The sequence below is a fragment of the Podarcis raffonei genome, chromosome 12 (genome assembly GCF_027172205.1).
Source record: "Podarcis raffonei isolate rPodRaf1 chromosome 12, rPodRaf1.pri, whole genome shotgun sequence".
NCBI classification, from domain to species: domain Eukaryota; kingdom Metazoa; phylum Chordata; class Lepidosauria; order Squamata; family Lacertidae; genus Podarcis; species Podarcis raffonei.
The window spans coordinates 54,654,316-54,679,480 of record NC_070613.1 but is presented as its reverse complement, the minus strand read 5'-3'; the positions used below and the strand labels follow the sequence as shown (position 1 = coordinate 54,679,480).

The window sequence follows — 25,165 nt, the reverse complement described above, 5'->3', positions numbered from 1 at the left end:
TGCTCTCCCAGGTCCTAGTTCAGCACTCAAACCATTGCACCACACTGGCTTCCCCTTGCTAGCTGTCCCTTGCCCTGAAGTTCTCCTCCATCAAATTGGCTTTGGCCCGACCAGTGCTTCAGAGATAGAATCACAGAGGTGTAGAATTGGAAGGGACCCCAAGGTTCATCCAGTCCAACCCCCCGTTCTCCCGTTCCAGCTTTGGTTCCTGTGTTCCTGCATCCTGCAGTCCCTGACCTCCATTGGACTTGCTCCTGGCTGTGGACTCGCCAGTTGGGCTGCCACCAGCGCCACCGCCCATGCCCCGGTCCCGGTCCCGGCGTGTCAGTCCTGGACTCTTGCCACCCACTCCCTGGATCGTGACACCCGACAACGTAGGAATCTCAGCTGAAGCATCCATGACAGATGACCTCCATATTTTCTTTTAATTGTCAAATAATTCTGTGTACATTGTGGCAGCCTTTGGCTATGTGCAATAAAACTGACTGAGACAGATAACCTCCAAAGACCTCCAAAGAAGGAGAGTCCATAACCTCCTGTGGGAGACAAATAGCTCTTACTGTCAGAAAAGTTTTCCATAATCTCCTTTCTTGTAACTTGAAGCCATTGGTTCAAGTCCTACCCTCCAGAGCAGGAGAAAACAAGCTTCCTCTATCTCCCCTGTGACAGTTCTTTAGATATTTGAAGATGGCTAACACATCTCCTCTCAGTCTCCTCTAAACACACCCAGCTCCTTCAAGCGTTCCTCACAAGGCTTGGTTTCCAGACATCTATAGAACCACACTGTTAGCTTCCTTACATATTATGTTTATCTTCTAGGTTTTTTATTGTGTAGTGCTGAATTCTTTTATTCAGCCTAGGACCCTCATACCTACAGGACCTTAAGGCCCATAAATAGCAACACCCTAAAAATCCCGGGCCCTAAGGAAGTCAGATTAGCCTCAACCAGAGCCTTTTCAACACTGGCTCCGCTCTGTCTCATGAGACCAGGGCCCTGCGGGATCTGATTTCTTTCCGCAGAGCCTGTAAGACAGAGTTGTTCCGCCTGGCCTTTGGCTTGGAATCAACTTGATCCCCTCCCTCTCTTTCTTTTTTCCTTTCTCCTTCTGTGATGGAACTCCTATTTGGGGACTTCCCTGGCTTTTTTCTGGCCCACGTAGGACCAGTCTGGATAGTTGGCCTTGGTGAAGATTTGACGTTTTCATCCCCCCAAAGTTTTTGATTTGAGTTTCTACTGAAATGAGGCTGCATTTTAATGTTGTATTTTAATCTTGTTTTTAAGTTGTATTTTAATCAATTGTTTTTATACCTGGTGTTAGCTGCCCTGAGCCCGGCCGGTCTTGGCTGGGGAGGGCGGGGTATAAATAAAATTAATATTATTATTTATTCCTATTAACATTTCAATCCCACTTCATCTTTCAAGTAGTTTGAAGTGCATGGCTTTTCCTTAAAATTACCCTGAGAGGTGGGAGAGGCTGAGAGAATGAATTAGCCAATGGCACCAAGTCTACTCTTTAAGTTGTAGTCCAGCACTCTATAAAATCTAAGGTCCAGAAATTACTACTTATAATGCTGTGGTCCAGTGAGTAAAGACACAACTGAGAGTGGTGGAACAGGGTTCAGGAAGTCAGAGAAATCAAATCAAATCAAATCAAAATGTTTATTCGGCTTTACGCCCATCATGAAACACATCACAACAAAACAAATCAAATAAAACAGCGGACTCGTACAAACCACAAGTAGTATAACACAGTTCACAACTCACAAGGACAGATATTAGCCGTTCATAAAAAAAAAAGTTTAAGATTAAGATTAAAAATTTTAGGCACTACACTAAAATCAATATCTGATGTCATTATAGAAAATTCTTATAACTATCAATAATCAGCTAACATTCCATTCCGTCTCTTGTACGAGAGGACGGCTGTTAGGAATTTAGCAACCTGTAGGGTAATATAAGGATCCACATCTTGAAGAACCCAGGCAAGCTGTAGGTCTACTGGTTTGTCAGCCATAGGCTGGATTATGGAGTTTAGTATACTAGCACGGGCTGAACTGTACAAAGGGCAGATAAACATAACATGATGTAGAGATTCAGATGTTTTCATTTCACAAGCACACATTGAAGGGACTTGGCCCTTAGTGAATCTATGTCTCAGCACGTTTGTTGGAAAGACATTGAACCTAGCTCTAATGAAGGCATATCGGTGAGACGCGGCCATAAGCAAAGTTAAGTAGGACGGAGCGCGGTAGATAGGGGTTATGCCGAAATTTAACGGCGAGCAGGCTCCACCACCAGCTACGAAATTTTGGTATAGCTCCACATCATCCAGCCTTTGATTTATACACCTTTTTGCCACATTTAGATCCAGTTTGAGCAATTCAGTGGGCGAGATCTCATAGGACAGCAATTTGGCATGGATTTTTCCTGACCACAAATTTGTGAAGTCATCTCGCCACATGCATTGAATGAGATAGTGGTTCAGGAGTTTATGCCATAGGGATATCCATAGGGAAGTCAGAGAAACATACTGACATAAAGTCGTAAAACCCACCGCCAGCCCCCCACCCTGATTTCAACCCAGGCACGGGGAGCATCTGGTGAACTCAGAGTCCCTAGGGCTTGCATATATCCACCATCCTGTTCTATATGCAAGCCCTGGTCAGCTCAGTCTGTGCATGTAGACAACATGCAGGGTGGCAAAGAACACACAGGCACAGCAAATACAAGGTCCTGTTTTCCAGAAACTACTGTATTATATTTGGTAACAGAGCAGGGAGAGAGATTGGGTGGGATACAGATCAGTTCTTCTCCATTGCCAGACCTCTAGTTTGGGTGGCTACACATGGATGGATAAAACATTGGCTGCTATTTTTAAGTCACTGGAAATTCTTTCTTCCCCACATCCTGGCAGCACATATTTGAAGGGTGTTTATTCTTCAACAACGCACAGCAACAGCACCATCTAGTGACCTTGCCTCTGGTGTGCATTTAAAGATCGCACATGCAATTCTCCTTGCCTGGTGTCATCAGACTAAGGCTCAAGTTATTTACTAGGTCACCTGAATGCTGCTTCTTGTGTGTCATCATTGAAGGCATCACACAGGTCACAATTAACTGGACTGTCTTGGGAACAAAACAGGCTCATGAAAACAGCAATCCATGTGCATTTAGACTAGGCAGGTTGCAATATAGCTTTATTGCCTCCCCTTCTCGCAGCAGGAGACAGGCAGGGCCAAGAGAGAGACTTGCGCAGGGCTTCTTCCTTGAGCAAGAAATTGAACCCGGGTGCCTCTGGCCCTAAGCCAGCACACCAGCCTGGGGAATACATTGGCTCAATAGCTGGTCTTAAACTGAGGTAAGCTTGGACTACTGCAATGCAATCTATGTGGGGCTACCTTTGAAGGTGACTCGGAAACTACAACTAATCCAGAATGCGGCAGCTAGACTGGTGACTGGGAGCGGCTGCCAAGACCACATAACACAGGTCCTGAAAGACCTACATTGGCTCCCAGTACATTTTCAAGCACAATTCCAAGTGTTGGTGCTGACTTTTAAAGCCCTAGACTGCCTCGGCCCAGTATACCTGAAGGAGCGTCTCCACCCCCATCGTTCAGCCCGGACACTGAGGTCCAGCTCCGAGGGCCTTCTGGCGGTTCCCTCACTGCAAGAAGCAAAGCTACAGGGAACCAGGCAGAGGGCCTTCTCGGTGGTGGGGCCTGCCCTGTGGAACACCCTCCCATATGATGCCAAGGAAATAAACAACTATCTGATTTTTAGAAGGAAGCCCTGTATTGGGAAATTTTAAATATGTGATTTTTTATATTTTTTATGTTCTGTAAACCACCCAGAGTAGCTGGGGAAACCCTGCCAGATGGGCAGGGTAGAAATAATAAAATTATTAATTAGTACAACGCGGGTGGCGCCTAGGACTCGCTGATCGTATGGTTGGCGGTTCGAATCCCCGCGGCGGGGTGAGCTCCCGTCGTTCGGTCCCAGCTCCTGCCCACCTAGCAGTTCGAAAGCACGTCAAAGTGCAAGTAGATAAATAGGTACCGCTTTATAGCGGGAAGGTAAACGGCGTTTCCGTGTGCTGCGCTGGTGCCGGCTCGCCAGAGCAGCTTCGTCACGCTGGCCACGTGACCCAGAAGTGTCTCCGGACAGCGCTGGCCCCCGGCCTCTTAAGTGAGATGGGTGCGCAATCCCAGAGTTGGACACGACTGGCCCGTATGGGCAGGGGTACCTTTACCTTTTACCTTTACACACAGCCCATCTGTCATGGATGCTTTAGTTGAGATTCCTGCACTGCAGGGGGTTGGACCAGATGACACTTGGGTCGCTTACAGCTCTATGATTCTATGATAATAATGGTAAACAGAAAATGGAAGCTGCAAATAAGACCACAAACAACATAGGGAGAGCTCTTTTAGGCTTCCATGGTGGTAATAAGGGGGGATAATTTTTTATCCCAGAAGGTGGCATTCAGTGATACTGAACCTCTAAACTCCATAGACTCAGCTCTATAACGGCTCCTTGCCACTGACACCTTCACCCCTCCTATTTCACGACTCTGGCCGATTCTCTTTTGGAGACATGTCACCGGTTGTTCATCACCGCATCTTGTGGCAGTGAGTTCCGTGAACGAATCACGGGTGAGGGAGAGATCAGTAATCCAAGGCATCCTTTCCAAAAGTGTTGGGCACGAGGTGGTGGGGAAACGATTGGGTTGCTTTTGTTTATTATTATGCATTTTGTGTTTTTATGTTGTGACCACCCTGAGACCTGCGGGTATAGGGCGGCATACAAATTTAATAATGATAAAAGTCAAACCATATAACGCGCGCCCACAAGGCCACCGGAACTGTGCACCACCTCAATATGCAGATATTATATTTTATCCATCATTTTAAATCCAGGCGCGTGTGCCAAGAGATCGATGCGTGTCTTTCCTCGGTGCCCGCCCCCCGGCCTAGGCGTTTCCCGAAAGCTCTCCCGGAGACGCAGCTCCTTCCCTTCTTCCCAGCGCCGCGAAGCTTCCCCGGCCGGATTTCTGCCCTGGAAAGGCCACAGCGGAGGGCGCCCCCCAAACAAAGCTTTATTTTTTTGGGGGGGGTTTGTCGGCCTGTCTGCCTCCCTCTTGCTCTCCCCTTCTTCCCCGCCTCCTCGCACACGCTCAGTCTGTTCCGGCCGCCGCCTCGCAGCGCCCCCGCGCAAGGAGGAGCCGCCGCGCCGCGCAAGAGCGCTCTCCCGGCGGCGAGGGGCGGTTGGTGGTTGTTTTCGCGGCCTCCATTTTAGGCGTCGCTGCAAGGCCCCGGGCGGCGGGGAGGGAGGCTCCCCGGGCGACGTGGAGGCCCCGGCGGCGGCGGGCCTTGTTGTGACGCCGCGCTCCCGCGTCTCCCCGGCGAGGCTTGGGCCGGGTCTGGGCGGCGACGGAGATGGGCGCACGGGGCCTCTTGGCCGGCACTCGCGCACCGCTCGGGCGCCGCTCGTCCTCCTGAGCCTCGCTTCTCGCCTGCCCGCCTGCCTGCCTCCCTCGTCGCCGCCCGGGCCGCTCGCCCCGATGGAGACCCCCGCGGCGGGGCCGCCCCCCGTCACGCTCATCATCAAAGCCCCCAACCAGAAGTACACCGACCAGACCATCCGCTGCTTCCTCGACTGGACCGTGGGCAGGCTCAAGGGACACCTCTCCAAGGTGTACCCCAGCAAGCCGGTGAGACCCCCAACCACCAGACCTCCCCAAAAAAACCCCCCCACCCCACCCCACCCCATGAGCACAAACAACACTCTTTCCCCCCAGGCGGCTCCTCCTTTCCGTGTCCAAGTTGCCGGCCTTTCCAAATACTGTTTTCCAGCCCTGCGTGCCCAAGCTGCGTTTTTACGCAGAGGGAAAGGAGAGCTCCGGTCTCGATTAATGACCGACTCCGGGTGAGAGCGGCTTGGACATGGAACCTCTCCCTCCTCGCCTTTGTTTTCTGGAGCTGCTGTTTTTCCCCAAGCAGAAGCTCGAAGCTGTGGAAGGCTTTTGTCTCCCTCCCCACGTCGCCTTGTGTGCGTGGAAAGGCATCCGTGGCTGGGTTTCTCTGTTAGGGGCATAGTAAAGGAGGAGGAGGAAAAGGGGAAAGCCCAGGGGGTGCCCTGCTGGACAGCACAGCCGCTTGTCGTCTGTCCCTAAGTTGTAATTCTGCTTTTCTAGACACAGTGGGAGAGACACTGTCTCCTGGGCGTTGGCACCCTGGCCAGCAAACCGGGCCTTCTCCTCCTCTCTTGCAGTGCTGAAAAACTCCACTACTCCAAAATACGCTTCAGTAAGCTAGCGAGATTGCCTTCCTTGGCCTGGCATCCCGTACACAGCCACTAGTTGCTGGCCCTTCTCTGAATTTTTCTGAGACCAAATGGTCACCCTCCATCAGGTGGCACTCAAGCGTCCTCTGCCCCTGCCTGTCCTTTTTCTTCAGTACCGAAGTTACAGGTTTTTCAGTTATTCCTGAAAGTTCCTGCCTTGATTTGGCATCTTCCGGAGCAGCAATGCTCTCCGCACGCTTCCCTTCCCACCATCTTTCCTATAGAAACATACTTCAGCAAACAATACATACAGCGAAGGTCGCTTTGCCTATTGTTTAGCTGTATTTTAAAGAAGCTTTAAGCTGGACCCCTAAAAATGTAAAGCGGTGAATGCAATAAATCTATCTTTGTGTATGTGTATTGTATAGGCTTTCTCAGCAGGAAGCTGAGATTGGTTGCACCTCTAGCTGAATGTATACAGTGGTGCCTCGCAAGACGAAATTAATCCGTTCTGTGAGTCTCTTCGTCTTGCGAAGCACGGCTATTAGCGGCTATTAGCGGCTATTAACAGCTTAGCGGCTTTAAGAAAAAGGAAACAAACTCGCAAGACGTTTCGTCTTGCGAAGCAAGCCCATAGGGAAATTCGTCTTGCGGAACGACTCAAAAAACGGAAAACCCTTTCGTCTAGCGAGTTTTTCGTCTTGCGAGGCATTCGTCTTGCGGGGCACCACTGTAGTTAGGTTTTTCCTTACATAATGCACAAACTGTACAAAATGGCCCAGAAATGCCTGCATATTCGTGTCCTTACACTTTTGGTTAACTGGGCAAGAGATTAGCCAAGACTGGTGATCTCCCTCTGAGTGTTACGTACTGTGATGCATCCTGCTTCTTGGGGGAAAATGAAGGGCAAACTTTGAAGATTCCAAGGACACCTTGAAAAATAAGACAAAAGCAGGAAAAGTATGCTAAAGGGGAGGGGGAAACGAAAGCTTTTTAGAACCCCAGGGATTCCTATTGGCCAAAGTCCAGGCAAATTATCCATATTCTGGCTTCATTCATTGACTAAAAGCACTGACAGATAGATAGGAGCAGACAGGCCATCTCCTTTCATAGAAATTTCTTCAAAGGCTGTCTGCACATTTTGCTTCATAACTTTCTTTCAAGATGGGCCGGAGTCTGACTTAAAAAATAAAATGAAATGAAAGCTCTGAATCTGTTTGCCAGGTATCTCAGCAGTAGGTCTTCATCTAATGTAAGTGTGCATGGCATGGCAACCTTCATTTTCTTATACAGGATCTACCCACTCTTTGCACCAGGACCTGTTAATCTGTGCAATTGCAGGCAATATTTCCTTCCTGTTTCTTATGACATAGGGCGAGCTTTTCAGGGACCTGCAGTGGAAGGAGCATTTGTGTAACTGGATCCTAACCTTGATGTGCATTATGGAAGAATAAATCCATGTAAAACAACTTATATATCCCTCTTTCAGAAATACTCCGTGATACAAGGTTCACTGCTATGCTGCTCTGTCATCATCTTTTTGGGTGGAAATCGGGATGTTTTCAGTCTAATTGATTTCAGTCTATTGACTTCATTTTATAGCAAAAGTATCAACAGATGCAGTCATAGAAAAGCTCATATTCATAGAAAGCGTTCATAACTGCTACATCTGTTAGAAGTACTGCTGTGGAAGCATACTGTATTTTTCCATGTATAACATGCCCCCATGTATAACACAATTCCTATTTTGGGGGAATCCAAATAAAGAAATCCCCCATATGCGCTATAGGTGTATAAGACGACCCCCAATTTAAAACTTGAAAAAATATAGTCTTATACATGGAAAAATACGTGTATTTTTTTTCAACTGTGTGGGAATACTGTAGGACACAACTTCCCTTTGTAACCTCACTGTGTTAGTGATCTCAATCTTAGCCACAAATTTCGCACTCAAGGGAAGCTGCAGTTATATTTATATTTAAAATGTTGCTCCAGGTACTTACCTTTAAATTTAGCAACAACCAACACTTTAAAATGACAACATTTTAACCAAAGTACATTTGTTATTGTTCCCTGACCTCAGAGGTTTTATTGGTGATGCGTTTGATAAAGGGAAGGAGAAGCTATTTTGAGAAGTATAGGACATTAAGTATTCACATGCATTTGACTTTAAAGATTAGTTTGAGGAAATGTGCTATGACTAAAGGTGAAAGTGTGCTTAGTTCTGTATAACATGTGGAAACTGGAATTCTAAAAACAAGTTATGTGCATCTCAAATGTTAACCATCAGCATCAAGAATTTAAGACAAGTCTTCTTCATATATGATTGTTTCCATCTCTAAATCAGTACGGTTGGGGGGGAAAATAAGAATTCTTCATTTGTCCCATCTCTTAGTCTACGAAGGATCAGAGACTGGTGTATTCTGGCAGGTTGCTTCCTGATCACCTTCAGCTGAAAGATATTCTCAGAAAAGTAAGCGTTCCTTTCACAACTTGCATACAATCGCTACTTGTAAAAATAAATGCTGTACAAAATCCTGTTAAACTGCGTAGTGACTACTGCTGTGGGCGAGAGATGCAATTCAAATATTGCACAATTGCATGTAGGAAAGCGGATGCAACATGATTTGATTAGCTAACCACATAAGCAAAATAATTACTGCAGTATATATTTTAGTTTATTACACTGATATTAGTCGCTGGCTACTGAGATTGCAGGTAAAGGACGCAATGTCCTAACTGGTATACAGGTATTCATGCTGAGGATTTAAAGGTAAGATCTTGCTGTCCCACTGTCTTTGCAATATTTCTGGATACGTGTCTTGAAGTTCAACGTGCACATGACACATCATTCTTACTAATAAGATTTATATCTTCCAAAGCAGTCCCAATTTAAATGCTGTCATTCTGCAGATGTGAAATGAATATGCTAAAGCTACTTTTCCAGCTTCTATCTGATACAATATGAAAATACTGAAAGGTGTCAGCATAGAGATGCTCAGATTTGTGCAGGTAGCAATTAGTACACACTCTCTAGATGAAAAAGTCAAAATATTGTGGATAAATAAGTGAAAATCTCCAAGGTGACTCATTGCTCAAAAAGGAAGTGTGAGCGTGTGTTGAGGCCCATAATAATGACTAGGTAGGAAAAACTAGCTTGATACTTAAGTGGATTTACTTTTACTTAAAATTCCAAGAGGATGCAAGAAAATCTTGACCTCCCCTTTTTGCATTAAATCCCTTCTGATTTAACTCTTAATTGAAAAAAAACCGGAACATATTGCAAGACGCAGGTGTGACTTCCTAGAATAAAATTCAAGCTCTTTTTATTTGCTTTCTTATGAATCCGAGTAATTTGCTGTAGTATCTGATGACTGTGATTCAGGTGCTTGCACACCCGCAGGCTCTCTGTTGGCACCTTGGGCACAGCTATGAGCACATGAGGCAATTTTCATTTCCATAGCTGATCCACAGTGGAGTCCTTGTTTATGAACCAGGAGTTACTTAACGATACGAATAATATTTCACATTTATGCAGGACGCTTTGAGTTTTCAAAGCATTTCACATACATTAGTCGTCCATACAATATCTGCGTAAGAAAGGTACGCCAGTAACTTTCTCCAGGTATAACCTCTGGTTCACATGTGGTGGACATGCAAGAAAATTAAGGAATTTTGGAATGTAATTATGATGAGCTTAAAAAAAACCCGATTAAGGTATCTTTTACAAAAAAGCCGGAGGCTTTTATCCTAGGGATACTTGGCCCAGACATGCCAAAAATTGCGAGAGAAATAGTCTTGTACGCCATTGTAGCAGCAAGAATACTAATCACAATGAATTGGAAAGGAGAGAAAATCCCAAGAAAGCTGGAGTGGCAAAGTAAATGGATGGAGTTTGCCAGATGGGCAAAAATGACAGAAAAACTGAGAGGCAACACTGAACAAATATTTATTTGGAAATGGGATGTGTATAAAAATTATCTTAAAGATTACTGTAATAATATGAAGTCAGTGACAGGACCTGAATGACTATGATGGGCAATTACAAGAGAATATATTATTGATGATTAAAAGGAAAATGGAGATTAAATAAAATAAGCCATAAATACATGATGGGGTGGTGGGAAATTGTTGGGAAGGCAAGAAGAATGTACAGTGAGCAAATATTGTTATTTTCTTTTTGTAATTTTGTTTTGACCACATATACATTTGTTTGTTATGACCTTTTAACCTTAATAAAGCATTAAAAAATGGGGGGGACCCCAAAACCCTCTGGTTCATTATAATAGTTTGTAATAAATCAGTATGGGACACGGGTGGCACTGTGGTCTAAACCACAGATCCTACGGCTTGCTGATCAGAAGGTCGGCAGTTCAAATCCCCACAATGGGGTGAGCTCCCGTTGCTCAGTCCCTGCTCCTGCCCACCTAGCAGTTTGAAAGCACGTCAAAGTGCAAGTAGATAAATAGGTACCGCTCTGGCGGGAAGGTAAAGCGGCGTTTCTGTGCGCCGCTCTGGTTCGCCAGAAGCAGCTTAGTCATGCTGGCCACATGACCCGGAAGCTGTACGCCGGCTCCCTCGGCCAATAAAGCGAGATGAGTGCTGCAACCCCAGAGTTGTCCGCAACTGGACCTAACGGTCAGGGGCCCCTTTACCTTTAATAAATCAGTGCCTATAGGAGAAAAATACATTTGTCTCTTATAGACAGTGTGTTCAAACTGTTGTTTCTGAATCACTAGCCTTCCTTGGAAACTAGCAGTTTTCTCGATGAGAAGATTGGTAATAGGATCTTCTGCTAAAATTCAGGGGAGCGTTGACCATGTTCTATGCGCACTCTCAATTTGTGGTTAATAAGTTTTCACAATTTTCGTGCGCTGTTGTACTCTGGAGCACATTTCTCCTGAAATGTACCAGGAGTCTGTTGCACACGTTCAGAAGTTTGATCACAGACTAATCAATATTGATTGAGGTCGGGGATTCCCTGTGGATAGAAGGTTTGATTTCCACTGCAGGATGAGTTGCCATAAGCTTTGTGACTTGCAACGGTTTGCTCTCTGGGAGCTTTTTAGCTGGAATTCCTGTGGGATAGACACACGTGCCATTCTCTAAATGCAGGTTTTGATTCTGACAGAACAGCTCGGATGAGTAATTGCTTTGGCCGTTGATTTTGAAAATGTAACTTATCTATAGTTTGATAAATAAGCTTTTCTTTGGTGAAATGATTCACCCGTCTGTCACCAGAGGAAGGGCTGATTTGGGGTGGGGGGAAAGTTCATCAATCTTAATTAGAAAATTGGATTTTGAAGGGAAAGACTAGCTATGCTAAAAAGTGCAACTCTGGTTCTCCTCTTTTGTGTACATTTTTAAGAACAAAAATCTTAGTATAAGACGGGTCGGCAACCTAAGGCCCATGGGCCACAAGCAGCCCATGGGAGTCATTTAACAGGCCCATGGACCCCCACTGCCCACTCGGTTGGCTCCCATGCGCCGTGCTAAACTGCCACAGAGCAAAGCAGGGACCGCCTTCTGTGACGCTGGCCGGCTTCCCATTGGCTGCAGGAAGCTCCTGCAGCCAAAGGGAAGCTACGACGCCTCCTCCATGCCGGAAAGAGCGCCAGAAATAGCGTTTGCGCATGCATGCATGCGCACGCACACACACTCTGGCCCACTGCGGTGTCTGCGGGACCATGAACCAGCCCAAGCCACAAAAACTTTGCTGATCCCTGGTATGAGACTTCTCTAATATATATTTTTCCAATAAATATTCTGAAATATATTTTATTCTTCAAGTAACAGTGTAACGTATTTACTTGCCTCTGAACCTTTCAGCTGTAATGTGTATATACCAATTTTGTATTTAAAAATCGCCTAATTTTTCTGCTAAAACTGCTCACTTTTTTATTTTAGCAAGATGAGTATCATATGGTTCATCTAGTATGTTCTTCACGGACACCCCCAAATTCTCCAAAGCCTGATACCCTTAGGGAAAACAATGGATCGTCAGCACCTAGCAACAGCTCGGTAAGTTGGCTTTGTGTAAGGTGCAATCATTAAAGCTCCGTCAACAATGCTCTTTTACTGTAATAAATCCTGACAGGAATATGATGACAGCATGGCCATGTTTCAGCTTGCAGCTGTTTCAATTTTTTTTTTAAGTATCAAAGTGCTTGACTTTGTTCCCAAGAGGAAACAGGTCCTTGGGTGTATAATGGAACTGCAAAATCCCTAGATTAATCAAATTGTTGAAAAACTTGCTGTTTTTCATGCTGCTGTGTTTGGGGATCCTAGGTGTACTGACATTGTTGTGTCTACTCCCCTCCCCCCAAATAATTAGTGTGTAATTGTGATATTTTCACTCAGAGTAGGAGTACAGACCCACTTTGCAGAATGCTGTTTCTTTTCCCCCTGCAAGTCATCGTGCTCTTTCCCCCTTAATAGCAAGAACTGCTTTACACATGATGTTTTTCCCACGTGAGGAAAATTTTCATTTTTAAAAAAATATGTTACCCCTTACTAAGGAAGCAGGCTAGGATTTTTATTTACTCAAAAGTCTTAAAGGAAAACAGCAACAAGAATTCACAGAGAATAATTGCGAACCTAACGGTTCAGGGAAAGTGTAAGTAAAGTGTTTTGACTTCAGGTGTGAGAGGTATGCAATGTGAAATACTCGTTTTTGCAAAGTTTGGGGGACCAAACTATTCAGCATGAAACAGAATCCTTTCTACATCTGATGGAAATTATCGTTTGCATTTTTTTTACAAAAAGAGTTCAGAACATTCAGGATCGACGACTCCTTCGCCATCTCAAGAATCTTCACATACAGCTGGCTCGGATGGTGTAAGACATCGCAACCTGGCACAGAGCAATCCTGTTCAGAGCCACCCGTTCCCTTATATAATGCAAGGGTAAGTAAAATGCTGAAGGGCTTTTTGCAAGAGCTTTGTTCAAGCATTCTGACTCCAGCTACAGAAGCCGAGGCTGTTGAACAGATTCTTGGGCTGCAGTATTGTATACGGGGGTTTGAGAGAGCCGTTGCTGTTACTGATATTATTGTTGTATCTTTAGTTTTAGATCTTATGATTTAGATGGAAATTGTTTCCATTATGTTGTGTGCTTTTTGATGTGTTTTATGTATTCTTTATGACTTCCGTTATGTTTGTAATTATGTAAGTTTTGTCATGTTGTCATGTGAGCATAGTTTCAAGTACGGAAAAGCGGCATACAGATAAAATGATGATGTGATGATTCATTTCTTGCAAGGTACTGTAATAACAGGGACGCGGGTGGTGCTGTGGGTTAAACTACAGAGCCTAGGACTTGCCGGCCAGAAGGTCAGCGGTTCGAATCCCCGCGACGGGGTGAGCTCCCGTTGCTCGGTCCCTGCTCCTGCCAACCTAGCAGTTCGAAAGCATGTCAAAGTGCAAGTAGATAAATAGGTACTGCTCCGGCGGGAAGGTAAACAGCGTTCCGTGCCCTGCTCTGGTTCGCCAGAAGCGGCTTAGTCATGCTGACCACATGACCTGGAAGCTGTACGCTGGCTCCCTCAGCCAATAAAGCGAGATGAGCGCTGCAACCCCCGAGTCGGCCACAACTGGACCTAATGGTCAGGGGCCCCTTTACATTTACCTTTACTGTAATAACAATACTGTATTGCAATATTACGTTTGGCTGAAATGTTAAAAGTCCTGTGGACTCTAACCAGGTTGGAGAAAAAGGCAGCGGATTTCTCCTTGCAAATCAAACAAGCTTCCATTTATTGTATTTGTTTAGTGGATTTATTTCATAAAATTTATACGCCGCTCGATGGTAGAAAGAAATCCCAGAGCAGTTTACAAAACAGGTAATCAGTATATCTAAGGGCTCTTAAAAAATTTCTGTGCATGAATAACTTGCACGTTCCCACCACCAAGTGTAGAATGATTAACTTTTAAGTTTGCTAATCATGCTCTTCGTCATTGCTGTGTTGAGCAATTTTCTAAGCATCTGGTGCTTTCATCAGCATCTGATAGGCCTTTCCTTCAAGAATTATCTCTTGCATAGCAGTTTATGGAATACATCTGCAAGTGCCGTACATCAAAAGAAGATGCCTTCAGTGATTGTTTCTCACTTGTTCTGTTCTAGACTAACTAAAGTGAAGGACAAAAAAATGTGCTCACTTCTCAGAGAGGGAAACTGGTCAGGGTCACAACTGAGGTTATTCACTTTACCCAGCTTCCATCGTTCATTAAAATAATAACTCGATGCAACTCTTTTCGTTCCTGGATCATTTTTACTTCCAAAGAGTTAAAAATCAATTTGGGGGAGGGATTAGTGGGTGACACATTGTTTTTTGAGAAAAAAAATAGTGTTGAAGATAGTTGGCAGCTGTATCTGCAGATGCAGTTATATTTACTGTGGCCTCCTAGCTCATGCTAACATTTCTCCATGTGATTATGAAACTTATTTGTGAACGCTTGGAGAAACTAAATAGGTTTCGCTTTCATGTGTGAACTGCAGGATTGATAAAAAAAGCAGACTGTCTCAAAAATAAGCTGGCTTGAAATGAAATCTGAATTTGATACAGGTGTGTTAAAATATAGAGACATACTTTAAACCAGATCCTTTCTATCAGTTGTGTTTAGGCTGTTGTCCTGTTCCCAGTTACCTGGAAGTAAGCCATATTAAACTCCATGGAAATCACTTCTGAGTCGCTATATAAGATTGCACTGTTATCCTGCTTTTTTGTTTAAACGAAAGTTCAGAAATACCCAAACACTCTAAATATGGAAAAATGGGTTCATTTACTTCTGTACAAATTATGACTATTTAGACCACCAGTCAGATGAACCTACTTTTGATCTCATTGGAGGGACTTTTCTATCTAGTAACGGCCAGTTGCTTCTGGAAAATTCTAGGCATATAGGCCTCATATAGGTGATTGTGCCCTTGCAGAGGGAACCAAATAAAAACCTTTCATTTCATAATGACTTTCCTGTCTTTCAAAAGGCTACAAACCTCTGCAGCCTAGAGGTTTGAGCTTATGCAACTCTGGTTGCAAACCAGTATGTTTTATCTTGTTCTGAAACAAGATGCAAAACTGATTGCTTGATTAAAATCTATCTACTCTGGTGAACTCTACCTGTAGTGTATTAAATTCCAAAATTCACACATAAATGTGTAATGAAACCCACAAAATCTACTCTTTTGCACTCTTGTTGCCTAATACTGATAGCTTGTTTCACTTCCTTAAATGGTTTTGTTAGGAAACAGTCAAAGTATTCTTCGCAAGGAAAAATATTTTAAGTAGAGGCACATGTGGCATAATGGAGACCAATCAGATTATTCTCCCAACAATTTTATATTGTATTGTACATCAGAACTTCTAGTATTCTCCCTATTTCTCCCATCTCCTTAGTCTTAGTCTTGAAAGTATATTGTGAATTAGCAAGGTCTCCTGTGGCATCTTGCAGCCAATTTTCTTTCTAAGATAGGAATTGTTGTCTGATGCAATACAGTTGCATCAACTGCTAACACTGTAAATACTTGTTGCCCTTAAAGATAAGATGGGGCATTTCTGTTCTTTAAGATTCTCTTTAATGCACGTGAGCGGGTGACGGTTTTATATCATGCCAGTTTCTTCTAAAATCACTTTAGTACTTGACCCTGCTAACTGAACACTCTGCTTTGCAAATGCTGTAGTTGTAACATATTATCACACATTTGGTGTGAAGTAGCACACAGCGCTTGTTCCTAAATATTATATGAGTATATTTCTTCTACTGTAAAGTGTTATGTCCTGATAAATGATACCAAAGTGCGATCTTCTGCTTTAATGGAAGATGACAGTGAAAATCACTCTGTCTGTCTGTCTGTCTGTCTGTCTGTCTGTCTCTCTCTCTCTCTCTCTCTCTCTCTCTCTCTCTCTCTCTCACACACACACACACACACACACACACACACACACACAACACCTGCCAGGGTCTAAATCAGGCTTCCTCAACCTCGGCCCTCCAGATGTTTTGAGACTACAATCCCCATCATCCCTGACCACTGGTCCTGCTAGCTAGGGATCATGGGAGTTGTAGGCCAAAAACATCTGGAGGGCCGAGATTGAGGAAGCCTGGTCTGAATTAACAAGGAGGATAACTCTTTTGGTTGTTGCTGATTATACCTCTAGGAGGCCTGCAGTGGGGGCGGGGGCTGTGTTGAAATGCTCTTGAATTTCCTGTAGTACTAGATTTCTGCATGCTTGCAAAATGCTAAATTAAATTTAGTAAGGAAATTAAATTCTAAGGAAAATGTGCACAGTAAAGTATGGCAGGTGAAACTACCCTGTTAACACAGAATACCTGATTTCTGATTTAGTGACTTAAAAGCAGACTGTCATCTCCTCTTGTCTTTGTGGGGAAACGTGTTCTATGTAACTTTGGATATTCCGTTGATATTCTAACTATGTACGTACAACCTTGCATGTAATTTGCTTTGATTGTCTGCAGCAATGTAGGAAACCAGTTCCCTGGGCAAGGAGTGCCAGCTGCTTTTCCTGTGTACCCTGCTTTCAGCCCACTGCAGATGATTTGGTGGCAGCAGATGTATGCCCGCCAGTATTACATGCAATAGTAAGTGTGTTCTTTAAATTAGTACTGAGACAGCAGAGTGGCAGTTAAGACATAGAGACAAGCCTGCAGCTTTGTTACTCTTGAGTAGGCACTAGGACACCCCCAGGCGAGTGTTGTTATCCTCCACTTGCTTGAAGCTGCCCTAGTGCGCCCTCAGAAACACCTTTCAGATGAGTGCCAACGCTACCTTCCCTGGGCTTTGGTAAACTAAATCTAATATGAAAACATATTTTCCCCAAAACATTCACCATAATAATTTCTCCTTTGCGAGAAATGCTTACAAATGCAGCCTTACTTTTGTTTTGAGGCTGGCTTTGGGTCATGCTTTATATTGGAGAAAAACAAATATAGGTTTGTGGGATGTGATACATAAGTAGCAGTCAAATACAACATTCCTTGTTTTCCTAGAGTGAACATGCAAAGGGATGTTTGGTCCAGCCAGTTGGAACTTCCTGTTTCCTCCTGGGCTGGGGCATACTTCACTTGCATGTGACTAGAGGTGGGTGTGACCTTACCTGTGCAGGTAACAAAAGCACAAGGCACGCAGCACTCTCTTTGACATCCTCCGTCGTTGGAGCAACAGCTCTTTTTAGCTAGAGATGCCCTGTTGGCTTTCAGCCAACAGAGGACACTGGGACTATCTCCATATGGCAGGCATGTCCAGAGTCTGTTTCGGGGGCCTAATCCTGCCCGGTGGTCAGTTAATCCTTTGGTCGGCCCTCATGGCCCTTCATTTCATCAAATCTGGCCCTCTTAGAAAAAAGTTTGGACACCACTGCCATATGGGATAGCTCCACATGTATATATTTTGTAACTAAGCCTGCCTTTAGGGGTCCAACTGTGAACTGATGATGTTGTAAGTAAACTTATTTTACTCACTTTAAATAAGATTGCCATGTGTTCATTCTTTTGAGAGGAATAAAAGGGGACTTAACAGGAGCATACAATTCCATACTGAATTGTATGATTGTGAGAGGCTTAAATAAGCCTGCAACCAGCTACCCACTATGTGTTAAAAGGGGAATGCACTCTGCTAAGTAAAGGGACTTGCAAGTCAGGAAGGATATTACCATATTTTTCGCACCATAGGACGCACTTTTCCCCTCCTAAAAAGCAAGGGAAAATGTGTGTGCGTCCTATGGAGCGAATGCAGGGGGGGGCAGGCGGGAAAAGCCCCCAAGAGCTGCACACAAGCTCCGTGCACTCTTGCGGGCTTTTCCACAGGAGGGAGAAGGGACTGACTGGCCGCATCAGTCCCTTCTCCCACCTCCCAGAAAAGCCAGGAGAAGCCACGATCTCTTTAAAGGAGTTGCGCAGCTTCTGCCGGTTTTGCGGGAGGTGGGTGAATCCCCCCACCTCCCAGTAAAGCCAGGAAAGCCCTGCGCAGCGTCTCCCGGGAGGGAGAGGCTGCACGGGGCTAAAGGGGAAGCCAAAACAGCGAGCGGGATCCATCCCGCCCCCTGCCTTGGCTTGCTCCATAGCTTGTGCGCAACCCCTCCGGCAAGGAGAGGCTGCACGGGGCTATGGATTCTTTAGCCCTGCGCAGCGTCTCCTGGCAAGGAGAGGCTGCACGGGGCTAAAGGGGAAGCCAAAACAGCGAGCGGGATGGATCCCGCTTGCTGCTTTGGCTTGCTCCATAGCTGCGCGCAACCCCTCCGGCAAGGAGAGGCTGCACGGGGCTAAAGGGGAAGCCAAAACAGCGAGCGGGATCCATCCCGCTTGCTGCTTTGGCTTGCTCCATAGCTGCACGCAACCCCTCCGGCAGGGAGAGGTTGTGCGCAGCCTGTACACTGCTCTTTGGGGCTGGGGGGGGGAATTTTTTTTCTTGATTTCCCCCCCCCTAAAAACTGGGTGCGCCCTATGGTGCGAAAAATACGGTAATAAACAATATATCCTCTCCTGCCTCCCTGAACATTCCCACAAAGTTGACTTGTATTATTGTTTCATGTATTATTGTTTCATGGTGAAGAGCATTCTTAGGACCTTGCCTTCCCATCCGTTGGCTTTCAGGATGGGTTCTGCCGGAAAGTGACAGGCCACCATGCCACGCCACAGCTCAGTGTTGGCCTAGACTGTGCCTTTGCCAAAGGCCTGGTGGAACAGCTCTGTCCTGCAGGCCCTGCGGAAAGATATCAAGTCCTGCAGGGCCCTAGTCTCTTGTGACAGAGTGTTCCACCAGATCGGGGCCACGGCCAAAAAAGCCCTGGCTCTGGTTGAGGCCAGCCTAACCTCCCTGTGGCCAGGGATTTCCCAACATGTTTTTATTTGAAGACCGTAAGGTCCTCCATGGGACGTAGCGGGAGAGGCGGTCCCATAGGTACGAGGGTCCTAGGCCGTATAGGGCTTTAAAGGTTAAAACCAGCGCCTTAAACCTGATCCTGTACTCCACCAGGAGCCAGTGCAGCTGGTATAGTACGGGTGAATGTGATCCCTGTAAGGAGTCTGGCTGGGGCAATCTGCACCCGCTGGAGTTTCTGGTCAGTCTCAAGGGCAGCCCCACGTAGAGTGAGCTACAATGATCCAGTCTGGAGGTGACCGTTGCGTGGATCACAGTGGCTAGGTCAGGCCTCTCCTTGTCATTGCATGTCAAAGTGCAAGTAGATAAATAGGTACCGCTCCGGTGGGAAGGTAAGTGGCGTTTCCGTGCGCTGCTCTGTTTCACCAGAAGTGGCTTAGTCATGCTGGCCACATGACCCGGAAGCTGTACACCGGCTCCCTTAGCCAGTAAAGCGAGATGAGCGCCGCAACCCCAGAGTCGGCCACGACTGGACCTAATCGTCAGGGGTCCCTTTACCTTTATATTGCTTTATGAATTCACCGCAGTAGGCAGTATTGAAGGGGAAGTGTAACCTGTGCCAGGCTATCAACGCATTTGCCCCGGGTAGTTCAGCTGACGATTGTGAAGAATGTTCATGCATAGATACCTAACGAAGCTTGTTGTTCCTTTTACACCCCTCAACAGTCAAGCTGCAGTTTCAGCCCAGGCAACGCCCAGCACGGAATCAGACAGCCCCCCCGTTCCGCAGCCCCCCAACTCTGAGCGTGCTCCTGCCAATGAGCCCCCAGCAGCACCCAATGTAGCCCCCCAGGAGAACAGGCCTGTCAATCAGAATGTGCAGATGAATGCTCAAGGCGGCCCAGTGATGAACGAGGAGGACTTCAACCGAGACTGGCTGGACTGGATGTATACCTTTTCCAGAGCAGCTATCCTGCTTAGCATTGTCTACTTCTATTCGTCCTTCAGTCGGTTTGTGATGGTGATGGGAGCCATGCTGCTTGTTTACCTGTGAGTAAATGCTGCTGATTGATAACATCTCTTTGGTCTGAATACAGAGCACTTCCCCAAGTACAGCATTTCGACAGTCAGTGCAGATCAGTACAGTGGTACCTCGGTTTTCGAACTTAATCCGTTCCGGAAGTCCGTTCTGAAACAAAAACCGTTCTTAAAACGAGGCACGCTTTTCCTACTGAGGCCTCCTGCAGCTGGTGCCCTTCCACCGTTCGGCTTCCGTTCTTAGACCGAGGTAAAGCTCACAAACTGGGACACTACTTCCAGTTTTGCGCAGTTCGTAAACCGAATTGTTCGTAAACAGGACTGTTCGTAAACCGAGGTACCACTATATTGGTTTCCCTGTATTGTGTATGGGAGTTTGCCCAAGGGAGATGGTGACTTGCCCAGGCCATTCATGGCCAAAGTGAGAATTGAACCAGGGGCTTCCCAATCCCTATTGCTTTCCTCTGCCCCACCCCAAGTTTGACCACCAGCATAATCCATGTAAATAATGGTTAAGGGTTTTCTTGTCAGCTACGTGATCAGAATCCGAACTTTCAAGTTTGACTGATGCAAAACTAATCATTTCTATTAGTACAGTAGACACTCGGGTTGTGAACGTGATCCGTGCGGGAAGCATGTTTGCAACCCGCAGCGTCCGCAACCTGCAGCGCCGCATCTGTGCATGCACGGGTCGTGATTTGACGCTTCTGCGCAAGCACAAAGCGCAATTTAGTGCTTCTGTGCATGTGCAAGCGCCGAAACCTGGAAGTAACCCATTCTGGCACTTCCGGGTTTGGCGTGGTGCGCAACCCGAAATCACCCAACCCGAAGCGTCTGTAACCTGAGGTATGACTGTATTTAAAATGTGTTAAAAACAAAATTAATTTAAAAATTGTACTTTTAAATACTTAGCATGTGATATCTGTATGTTGTATGAGCTTGCCATTCTAATTTCCAAAATTAATACTCTAACACCTCAAACAACGTGGAATCTTTCTGGTTTCCTTCAAGAAGCTGAGGCATGTAATAGGAGCTGAATTTTCTTATATTGTTTTCAAAAACCTATTTGAAACCGATGGAACAGCACATATAGTATCAGTGACTGAGCATCTTAAAGACAAAGCTTTTATTAATGCAAACTGAAGGGGAAATGAATCTGAGTATTTCGAGCATTGCTTTCTGTGAACAGGGGGGATCCCACAGGGGGAGCGTTGTAGAGCAACACAAATCAGTTAGGGTAGGCACCCTGTTCACATTGAGTTCTAACAATGCTGTCCATTAAGCTCACACACAGTTTGTGGGCATGTGGTGGGTTATTTATACTCGGAGAAAATGGGTGTGTGATCTCCATGTGTACCCTCTGCATTGGATCAAGAATATATGAGCAGCACTATTAATGTTTGGTTACGTTTGCCATGGTTGTTGTGTGCTCATCTGAATGAAAGTAGACACTACCAGTGTATCTACATTCTGTCCTGTGAATTAACTTGAACCGTATTTTAAAGAGGCAACATCTGCTGCTATGTTTCATATTCATTAATAAGCTTAAACCATTTTTAAGGACAGAGATGGAGCCTTAATTGCTCTACTATCTATCATGATGTGCAGAGCTTTTCTGTAAAACCAGCTTTTCTGTAAATAATTTACTTTGCCAATAACAAGAATATCCAAATGATTTAAACCGAGCCTTTCGTAACTTTCCTAAAATTTCTGCAAGCTTGCCTGGGTCATGCAGCTAGTTCCACGTGTGGTTAAATAGGGACCTCTCTTCCCATTTTAGTGACTATTGGCATTTGATTTGGTCTATTCCTTCTCTACAAATCAGGTTGAATAATGAGCCTTCCAGTGGAGAGCTATTTCACTGTTCCATTGCCAACATTCTATTTGTTTTCTCAGGTCAGGCAGGTATGATTTCTAGTAACTTTGCACATGTGTATTGTAAAACAGACACCAAGCCGGATGGTTTCCATTCAGGCAAGAGGGACTCCAACAGCCTCCAGGGAACAATGAAGACATGAACCACGATGGGCAAAACGTAAATAATGCTGGACTTGAGGAGATGGTAGGTGGATGCACATTCATGTTTCCTTTCCAAAAAATATATATACCTGGAGAGCGGTACTGTTGGCAGTTTTAAGACGTGCTGACAGCTCTTCCTTTAAAAGTGAGCTCTTACATTAAGGTAATAAAATTAAATTAAGACTACCATCCCATGTTCAGTTAACCTGGGAGTAAGCTTCTGGGACGCGGGTGGCACTGTGGGTTAAACCACAGAGCCTAGGACTTGCTGATGAGAAGGTCGCGGTTCGAATCCCCACAATGGGGTGAGCTCCTGTTGCTCTGTCCCAGCTCCTGCCAACCTAGCAGTTCGAAAGCACATCAAAGTGCAAGTAGATAAATAGGTACCACTCCGTCAGGAAGGTAAATGGCATTTCTGTGCACTGCTCTGGTCCACCAGAAGCGGCTTAGTCATGCTGGCCACATGACCCGGAAGCTGTACGCCGGCTCCCTCGGCCAGTAAAGCAAGATGAGCGCCGCAACCCCAGAGTCGGCCACGACTGGACCTAATGGCCAGGGGTCCCTTTACCTTTAAGCTTCTTTGAATGGTGGAACTTTCTTAAGGTCTACAGGGCTGTAGGGACAAATGGTTAAATTGCACTTTTCAGATACATCATGTTGCATTCTCTCATTTTGTCAAATTTTACCGAATTATTATATCCAACTACATCGTAGGTTTCTTTTTTAAATAAATTTTATTTTTGCATTTTCTATTTTACATAACAAATGAATTAACTACATAAACATACAATCCCTTTAGACTCCCCCCATTGTGGATCTTAATGTAATGATTCCCCCCTCTGCATCTCTTTCATAACACTATTTTTATAAATCCTTTGTCAATCCACAGTTCAAATTTTTACTACAAGTTTTCTGTCAATCCTACCAATATATGTAATTGTTTACAGTAGCTTTTCAAATGAATTATAAACTTTTCCCCTTCTTCATTAAAGAAAGGTCGCCTCTTCCTGGTTTCTAATTCTTCCTGTCAGCCTTGCCACCTTGCCATGGTTCATCAATTTTGTCTTTTCTCTGGTCAGATTTTCATTTCTGGGCTAACAAGAGCCCTACATCCTAGAATTCTGTATCTATAACATGATTCCATCACTGCAATTTATATCCCTCTGATTTGAAATGGTTAATGCCCCACGGAGGACCTTAAGGTCCATAAATAGCGACACCCTAGAGGTCCCGGGCCCTAAGAAAGTCAGATTAGCCTCAACCAGAGCCAGGGCCTTTTCAGCACTGGCTCCGGCCTGGTGGAACACGCTATCTCATGAGACCAGGGCCCTGTGGGATCTGATTTCTTTCTGCAGGGCCTTTAAGACAGAGTTGTTCTGCCTGGCCTTTGGCTTGGAGCCAATTTGATTCCCTCCCTCCCTCTCTTTCTTTTTCCTTTTCTCCTCTTGTGATGAGGCTGCATTTTAATATTTTAATGTTTCAATATTTTAATGTTGCATTTTAATCTTGTTTTTAAGTTGTATTCATTCAACTTGTTTTTACTACTGCTTGTTAGCCGCCCTGGGCTTGGCCTTGGCTGGGGAGGGCGGGGTATAAATTATTATTATTATTATTATTATTATTATTATTATTAAACCACTTGGGGAATTTGTTTTGCAAAGGAGCACCTTATGGACGACGGGATTGACGAAGACAGCGGCGAAGATGTCGTTGACGTCAACGCAGAGCATCCGCATCCCGGCTTCATGGCTTCTGCCTGGTCCTTCATCACCACTTTCTTCACGTCCCTCATCCCCGAAGGGCCTCCCCAAGTTGGCAACTAAGCCAAGCAGGAGCCGTCAGTAGCAGAGGAGAGTTATGCTCAAAAGTGGAAGTTGACTCTGGGCAGGGGGTATTTTAAATACAGTGCAATTTCAAGATTTATAATGTAAACTTTCTGATCATGGTGTACAAAAATGTGTATTTTTTTCTCTCTCTCCGCTTTCTCATGCTTACGGATATTTTAAGCAGAAATGGACTACTAAATGCTTTTTAAAAGATTCTTTATGTAAAGAAGAACAAATGTAAAAAAAAATAATTAGTCTTCCATGTTTTTTTTGTTTCAATTGTGATAACACTGAGGCGAGAAGCTTGTAGTCGGTGTGCGGTGTCATCCCTTTAAAGAGTTGTTAAAACACAAATCTCAGGAGGAACTCTTTGGAAATAAGACCCTTCGCAGTAAAAAAACAGTACCTGTATAGGAATCATTGTGTATGTGGTTTTTAAAATTGCTTAAAGTAAATCTGCACCATAGTTTTGAGTTGGAGGCAACACCGTTTTGCCAGGGGCATGTATTCCCTCCCTTCACTTCATGCCACAAATGACATAGCAGCTCTTCAAAGGGAACAGACAGTGATCGAGTGCACTACAAACTGTTTAATACATGCTGTACTTTTTTTTTTAAATACATGTACTGGGAAGCACAGAAACATGTAATTAGTTTTTTAATTAAACAAAAAAGAAAAGCTACGGTGAAAAGAAACACATTCTTTTGAATTCTTCTGTATTCATCTCCAGCAGGAGTGGCCAACTCCCAAGAGACTGCGATTTACTTACAGAATTAAAATCTGGAAGGTCAAATATGTGGAGCTTTTTTTAGGGATGAGGAAAGCCCCATTTTGGGGTGATTCAAGTGATAGTTGTTTAGCTTTTTTTTAGGGAGGAGGGAAGTCCCCTTTGTATTTTTTTTTTAATCGTTTTTATCAAGTTTGACAATCCAGTCAAATCACATTGAATGTTCCAAATTATACAAATACATATCAAATAGTCCAAATATTCTGCCTAAATTATAAATCTTTTTGTTGGGACTTCCCATGCTTCAAGTTTGGTTGGGGATCTGATCATCATATCTCTGCTGCCTTGGATAGTCTTTCCAATAGTTTCTTTAAATCTTCCTGTTGTTAACCTTCCTTCTTTCATGGCCTATGAGTTGTTTCCACATTCAAGTTGAAG

The 25,165-nt window shown here is 44.8% G+C and overlaps 1 protein-coding gene across 2 annotated transcripts; it reads left to right on the top strand.

The window, feature by feature from the left end:
* The first annotated feature begins 5,085 nt into the window (after window positions 1–5,085).
* HERPUD2 (HERPUD family member 2) lies at window positions 5,086–24,679 on the top strand. 2 transcript variants are annotated; one of them, XM_053410521.1, is made up of 8 exons: window positions 5,089–5,711; window positions 8,679–8,756; window positions 12,191–12,304; window positions 13,049–13,188; window positions 16,759–16,881; window positions 19,844–20,167; window positions 22,103–22,217; window positions 23,836–24,679. In XM_053410521.1, the coding sequence occupies exons 1-8, from the start codon at window positions 5,562–5,564 to the stop codon at window positions 23,995–23,997; spliced, it is 1,206 nt and encodes a 401-aa protein (XP_053266496.1). In that variant the 5' UTR covers window positions 5,089–5,561; the 3' UTR covers window positions 23,998–24,679. The 2 variants fall into 2 exon arrangements, with proteins under 2 accessions (XP_053266497.1, XP_053266496.1); XM_053410522.1 differs by lacking the exon at window positions 12,191–12,304 and having other exon boundaries at window positions 5,086–5,711.
* Window positions 24,680–25,165: the final 486 nt, after the last annotated feature.

Bases quoted from the DNA above. Each gene is read 5' to 3' on its own strand.
- HERPUD2 (XM_053410521.1), top strand. From the start codon at position 5,562: ATGGAGACCCCCGCGGCGGGGCCGCCCCCCGTCACGCTCATCATCAAA. The intron at 8,757-12,190 runs GTAAGCGTTCCT...TTTTTATTTTAG, and splicing joins TGAAAGATATTCTCAGAAAA to CAAGATGAGTATCATATGGT. The intron at 20,168-22,102 runs GTGAGTAAATGC...ATTGTAAAACAG, and splicing joins GCCATGCTGCTTGTTTACCT to ACACCAAGCCGGATGGTTTC.